Source organism: Cebidichthys violaceus, unplaced genomic scaffold (assembly GCF_023349555.1).
Source record: "Cebidichthys violaceus isolate CVI_PGR_0920_01 unplaced genomic scaffold, fCebVio1.0.p SCAF_8, whole genome shotgun sequence".
In the NCBI taxonomy this organism is placed as follows: Eukaryota; Metazoa; Chordata; class Actinopteri; order Perciformes; family Stichaeidae; genus Cebidichthys; species Cebidichthys violaceus.
In genome coordinates, this window is record NW_027176964.1 from 2,258,432 (window position 1) to 2,265,399 (window position 6,968).

The 6,968-nt window shown below is 41.5% G+C and overlaps 1 protein-coding gene across 1 annotated transcript; it reads right to left on the reverse strand.

Annotated features, from left to right (window-relative positions):
- Positions 1 to 907: 907 nt before the first annotated feature.
- LOC137892546 (putative ferric-chelate reductase 1) lies at positions 908 to 5,672 on the reverse strand. The gene is made up of 7 exons (XM_068737788.1): positions 5,468 to 5,672; positions 4,533 to 4,562; positions 3,073 to 3,144; positions 2,371 to 2,447; positions 1,514 to 1,611; positions 1,144 to 1,234; positions 908 to 967 (listed from the first exon to the last, which is right to left on the reverse strand). Exons 1-7 carry the CDS (start codon positions 5,670 to 5,672, stop codon positions 908 to 910), a joined length of 633 nt encoding a protein of 210 aa, XP_068593889.1.
- Positions 5,673 to 6,968: the final 1,296 nt, after the last annotated feature.

The window sequence follows — 6,968 nt, forward strand, 5'->3', positions numbered from 1 at the left end:
TGAACTGTATTTAACAATCACACATATTTTATTTCTCAGAAAAGACTATTTGCTTCATGAAAGTTTATTTTGACCTATATCATAAGACACATTTAGAATTTTGCCAGTAAAACAAAAGATAGTAAGCAAGACAATCCTAGTGATGTTGGTCACAGTTAATGATGTTAGTAAACCTGTAGCTTCAAGGCAACTCTAGCTTCATTTTTACTTTGTGTCATGTAATCTCCTACAGTAGGTGGAGCTGTCATCCTTGACCGATGTTTGAAGATGCAATGTGTAAGGCCAGAATGTTACAAAAACATAAACACTATCAACAGAATGTGAGCAGGTTACAGTGTTGACGTTATGAAGATGTCCATGTTTTGTGTTGCAGAGACATCTACTGAAATCAGCATGCTAACTAGCTAGCACGGTCCCTCCTGTCTTGTATAATCAATTGTACCTGAGAGGCGATGGTGAGTCCCTGTAGCATCCAGTCTGTCCTCGGTGCAACATGAGAGGTAGGACTTAATCCAATAAACAAACATGGTGGCTCAAATAAACTCACTCACACTCTCGCCCCGTCCTCTCCGTCGCCGGGAGTAGAGTAGTAGTAATGGAGACCGCCCAGACTCCCAACCAGATCAGCACACAGCCCCCAGTCAGTGGCGCGGCACAGATTATATGACTGTTATGAAGATTATAACGTAACAGCTTTATGTTGACTTTTGAACTGATGACTGAATTTAGATTTGATCCCTCATTCTTTAGAGGAGCTGGCCAGGAATCACACATTGCACTTCCATAACAATCACTTCTATTCATATTGTACAATCACTGTGTGTGTGTGTGTGTGTGTGTGTGTGTGTGTGTGTGTGTGTGTGTGTGTGTGTGTGTGTGTGTGTGTGTGTGTGTGTGTGTGTGTGTCTCAGCAGTAGGCACACAGACTCAGCAGATTGATGAAGAGCAGAGCTGAGGAGGAAAAGACCTAGAGAGAGAGAGAGAGAGAGAGAGAGAGAGAGAGAGAGAGGTCAGCATCCCAGTGCAGTTCCATCAGCAGAGTTTGACATGAAGCAGAGACAAAGTCAGTCAGTCAGCTGCTTCTGCACACAACCAGTCAGCACATCACATGAGTATATAAATACTGCTGTCAGTCACACTCACTCCAGCTGGAGAGTTCCCACTGCTGTCCAGTCTCAGAGTGCTGCTGTTCAGTTGGACCCAGAATGTTGTGTAGTCCTGGACCAGAGTGGCGCTGTCGTGTCAACAACAACAACATGAAGATGAGTGAATGAATAATATGGTCAGACATGGTTTGGTGCTTTGGGTCATTTCTGCTGGGACGGATGTGACGCTGTTTGTTTTGCCAGCGCTGCAGGTGCAGTACCACTAACGGCCACTAGACGGTCACAGTCACGATTAGCTGCATAGCTTCATGAAGGTTTCAGACACTTGCTTTCCGAAGTTTGGCCTTTAGGTTAAGAAAATAGTGCAGTCAGCAAGGAGGCATGTGTGTGAGTGCAACTTTGTCCACCTGAAGTAGATGTCTTCATAGTTACTGTTGCTAGGCGCCTCCCACGTCAGCTGTACTTTCTTCTTATTGACTCCTGACGCCTGACTGACAGTTGAGTTCTGCATAAAGAATACACACACACACACACACACACACACACACACACACACACACACACACACATACACATACATATTGGTCCTCACAAAGACAAAAATACAAGCCCACCTATTTACTGTTATCCAATGTTGTTCTCCATTGATACCAAACACTTTAGTAAGCTATTCAAAAGAAAGGAAAGATAGTTGTGAAGAAATGAAGCGCTAGTGTAAGTTCAGTCAGGAAGACTATACTCTTTTATGCTTAAGCCTGTAGTTTATTTCTCATACATCTGACAATCACTCCTCATGCTTGCTCACTCATTATTTCCTTGATGTCATTGTTCGGGGCTGTCAATCATGACATCAGCTGTTTAGATCAGCTGGTCTCTCTAGCCAATAGCACAACGACACTATTACATGGTTAGCCTATCATCTTGCTGCTGTCTCTTTAAATATGACGGTCTCTCTACCTTCAGTATGTTCATGCTGCTGTTACGCACCCCTCCACCTCCCCATCTCCTCCCAGTCTTCATCAGATTCATCATCTTCATCGACTCATCATTCTATCAGCCTCATCAGCCTCCACCACTGTCTGGACTGTGTCATAATACATTTATTATGTATAAATGTATAATGACATTATACATTTAAGAATTTATAATAATTGTATAGATTATTTTAATGTATAAAAGTCAAGTCATTGACTTGTCTCTCCTGATTGAAATGTTTTTGGTAGATAATAATACATATCATCTGAAATGTAACATTCACACATACCTCCATGTTGTTACAGTGCAATGCAGTAAACAGGGTGGTGTTGATGTTAGTGAACTTCCCCACAGGCCAGAGCAGAGCTGGAAGAAGGAAACAAAGAGATCGTTCCCCTGGTGATGTGTCTGAGCCTTTATTCCACAATGCAAACTATTTTCAGTTGTTATAACTCCACAAAAACACTGTATATGTGAAAATAAATCTAATTTCTTGATGACGGAACAGAAGAATCGTTTCCTGTTGCGAATATTCAAGAGCAATGTTGTGATGAATATTATAAACCACAGACACTCAAAGCCGAGGTTTTCAAACAGTTTCAGAGGCGGTTCAATGGATGGAACTGAAAAGATATTACGTTAGGTCATACATTACAGGGCTTAACACTAACTTTTAAAAGTCGTCACCAGGCTGGCAACCAGGCATCAGCTTTTGGTTGTCAAAGAAAATAAGCAGGTTAAAGGGGTTAAAAGGGTTAAAGGGGTTAAAGGGTGGCATCCAGGACACAATAACTAACTCCTCCAGGAATGACACCAACAGGTACCTGAAGCCTTAACCTGGTAACCACGTCTGTAGTGTTGAAAGTAATCCACATGCTAACATCCCATCACTGCTACTACTTAGTCATTTGAGTGTTTAAATCTTTGACAGACATTCTCTTCTTTGTTCCACTAAAGATGCTGTTTGTTGTTTTTTGGTTGTTTTTTTTACCCTTCTTGCTTCTGGCCTGTAACAGGAAACCCTGGAACTCTGTGGAGCTGTTCTTCACCACCTCCACCGTCACTGCAAGGAGAGAATCAGGGAGGGTTAATATGAGACAGATTGAGTGGAGGAGCAGCAGGAGGCAGAGAGGGGGAACATGGCTAAATGAGAGAGGCAGACATTTTGAATTCAAATTTAAAAAATAGAAATGCACAGAAATATGTTCAGTAACATCTGATGATTGAGGAGAGAAGAAAGGGGTCGAGGAGTCTGGGGTGAGAGTGAGGTCAAAGTAAAGTGGGGTCAGGGAGGTTTAGAAGGGAGTACAGGGGGAACATTCGGGGAAGAAAGAGGGTGAGGAGGAGTGAAGAGAAGTGAGGTAATTCAGAGAAAAAGACATAAATGAACATATAGAGTTAGCTATCGTTCCACTTTGATGATCCTAAAAACATGGTTTCTAGGGGTGTAACAAGACACGTATTCGTATTGAACCGTTCGATACGAGGCTCACGGTTCGGTACGCATTACAAACCGAACAATAAACCGTTTGAATAATACTATTGCAATTGGAAAATGCAGAAGCTTAAATTGTGGGAAATATAATGCGCTCAACATGGCAATCCACCCGACGTAACAGACAACGTGCCGTCTGACACTCCCACCACGAAAGACAAACATTCTACTCTGGTGAGGAACGTTTGTTCTGGGAGGAATGCTACACTAAACTAGCTTACAGCAGCACTCACACTCTCCCCGCAGCGTTTAGCTAGCTACTCCCTACCGATTACAACAGGGCTAATATTTATAGCCGCGGATATGAGACTCTACTCTGGAGTAGAAAACCAGGCTGTACGAACATGCTTAATGCTATTGAACTACTCCTTCATAAGCCCATTTCTCCAGACCATAATTCTTGCTTTGTAAAAGAAAACAAAAGCCCAAACAGAGAATCAATCCCACATGTTAAAGACAAAACAGGAGTTGCTGCAGCTTCCTGTACACAAATGAATCCAATGAACCGTGGCACCACTGTATGTATTGAACCTTTACACCCCTAATGGTTTCTTAACTTGTACAACCACAATGACCTCTTAACCCTTTGATGAGGTCTTGAGTGAAGGTAGTGATGCATAACACATTTACAATTTTCTAAAAGAAAAAATATACATCAACATTAACCGCTGTTATTATCGCAAATTAATGTTATTACATTGTATATTGGGTCAAAAAATTATATCAGTATAATTTTCCCCATTTCTGAGAAGTTTTCAAAGTACATGTGTAAATATCTAGAATAAATATGTGGAAATACTACTAATACTGGTAATACTACTAATTCCATGTTGTTGTTTTTTTAAATGGACATATGTGTACTAACATAATACTAGTATAATAGTACATTTTTTGTAATTTAGATTTTTTTTTTCTTCCTGTTTTACAAATAATAGATTTATACTAAAACATTTTACGGTGCAAGGCCACAGACTGTTTACTGGCTCCTATAACAGAAAACATAAAGGCATAGAGGCACATAAAAACCGTCTCATTTATTTCTTCAAAAAGTTAGCATTTTATTTGACTTTTTTATATTATTGTAATAACTGCCACAAGGAAATAAAAATGGAAAGAAAGATTATTTCCATTGGTTTCATCTTAATGAGGGCATTAATGGGAACCACGTGGCCTTCAGTACTCACACATTCACACCTATGAACCATTTAGAGTCTGTACTTCTCCTAACGATACCTACATGAGGAGAACATGCAGACTGTTCAGAGAAAGGACGAACAAACACAAGATGTTGAGTAAAACATGGCTTCACATATAGCAAGTTATTCACTACAACAGGGGTCTTCAACGTTTTTCAGGCCAAGGACCCTCAAACTGATAGAGAGATGGAGCAGGGACCCTCTACTATATATATTGTATAAAATTGTGTTTTATATTAAACTGGGCCTAGTGCCATGTATAAACATACCTTGTTATTGTGCATTCAATACTAAGCTATTCAAATAATACACAGGTTCATATATTCATGTTTTTATTTTAAAGGTACAGTGAGTAGGGTGGCCGTGCCACTGCCATTTAGAAAAATACCTTGTATGATAATCATGCATACAAGCTATTCAAATTGACGTTTTTATTTTAAACGTAAATGTGGAAACGAAAATGAGTGATGGCCTATTAGTGCCACTGCCATGCATAAACACACCTGTTATCTTGCATGCAATACAGAACTATTAAGATAATGGTAAAATCAGATTCATGTTTGAAAAAAATTAAAAATTGTCTAATCAACCAAAAATTTCACGGACCCCTTGCAGTACCTCCGCGGACCCCCTAGGGGTCGCGGACCCCCTGTTGAAGACCTCTGCACTACAATTTTGTTGAAGCAAAAGTGTACCTGTAATGACTCCACCGGGCCTGTAGGGGGCGCTGGATGTAGACAGTGTGACCGGCGGGCTGCTGGTGGAGGGGGTGTAGGGCGGGTGCACGGGCATCATGCTGCCGCAGGAGAACGCCACCGAGCCGTTAGGGAAAGCCACGCCCTCCTGCACGCGGCACATACACACCGCTGCTAAGAGCAACGCCGCGGCCTGAAGAGGCATCTGAAACAGACCGGAACCAGCACTGTTTAATAAACGTGGTGGAGAACACGTGTTTGCTTTATGGACAGCATAAATGTCCTAGGAAGTCTGATTTCTGATATGCATGTGACATCAACCAAGCTTTTTTTTTAATGAAAAGAGAAACAGATGGTGAAACCAGGTCTCTAACAAATGTGGCAATGGAGGAACAATAAGTTCTGCACGTGACACCAGGAAAATGAATGAGAAACAAAATGATACAAGTGAAAGTCTAGAGGACGCCGCAATGGAGGGCTTTACGGAAAATTTAAATGTACGATTTTCCCAAGAATGTAACTGCCGTTATTCTGCATTATTTTCGTATTGTCAGCAAATTCGATGAAAGACCAAAACCAACAATTTCCTATCCAATAATACTCTGATTTCCTCAAGTCATTTCTACTGGAGATGTAAATCTTCAAAAATGAAGCCTCAACATCCATCCACAGATGAATACATATTTGAGTGTACTGAGTGTTTGTGGCAGCAGGACGGTGTATGTGGATTGAGTTGAAATAAACTGCATGTTGTGTGTTCATGATAACGAAGTAACATCTAACAGTTGTTAGATAGTTCTACTTCAGTATATGTCCATTTTATGTTACTTCACAATACTACTCAAGTACATTTCAGAGGGAAATAATTACATGATATAACATGGACTTAAGTACCACATTGTTGTAGACTAAACCTGTAACTCTCCACAAGCTCCCTCAGTCAAGTTTTCCTTATTTTCACATTTATGTCACATTGATTTTGACGTTTCCTGTTTTATACTTCCACTCAGCTCTCCCTCTCCACTCGGATAACTTCACTTCCTGCCCTTGTGGGTTTCCCGCCAGTGTGATTACCTTTCCCCGCCCTGATCAGCCTCACCTGTTCCCAATTACCCCTCCTCCTCTTTCTCCTCCTCCTCCTCCGAGTCTGTGTGCTCCTCTTTGTCTGTGCCAGTTCTCCTGAGTACCGCCGTGTCTAATGTTCCAGCATTTCCTCCCTGTGGTCTCGGTTACCTGGTATTTGTCTCTGCTTTTCCTTGACTGCCTTGTGCCTCACCTGTTTTTGATTTGTGTGCCTGGCTGTGCTGAATTTCTACCTGTGGACCGAACCTCTGGAACAGTCTGGAACTGTCCTGGTCTCGAGTCGTGCTTTTGAGTCCTTGCCTCAGTGGTGGCTACGGCCTTAACAAAACCAGCGGTTCCCTGCCGTTTACCCTGTGGTCCCTAACAAAACGTCAGAGCATATGCAGAGAATATATGCACATCCACAAAACTCTAGCGC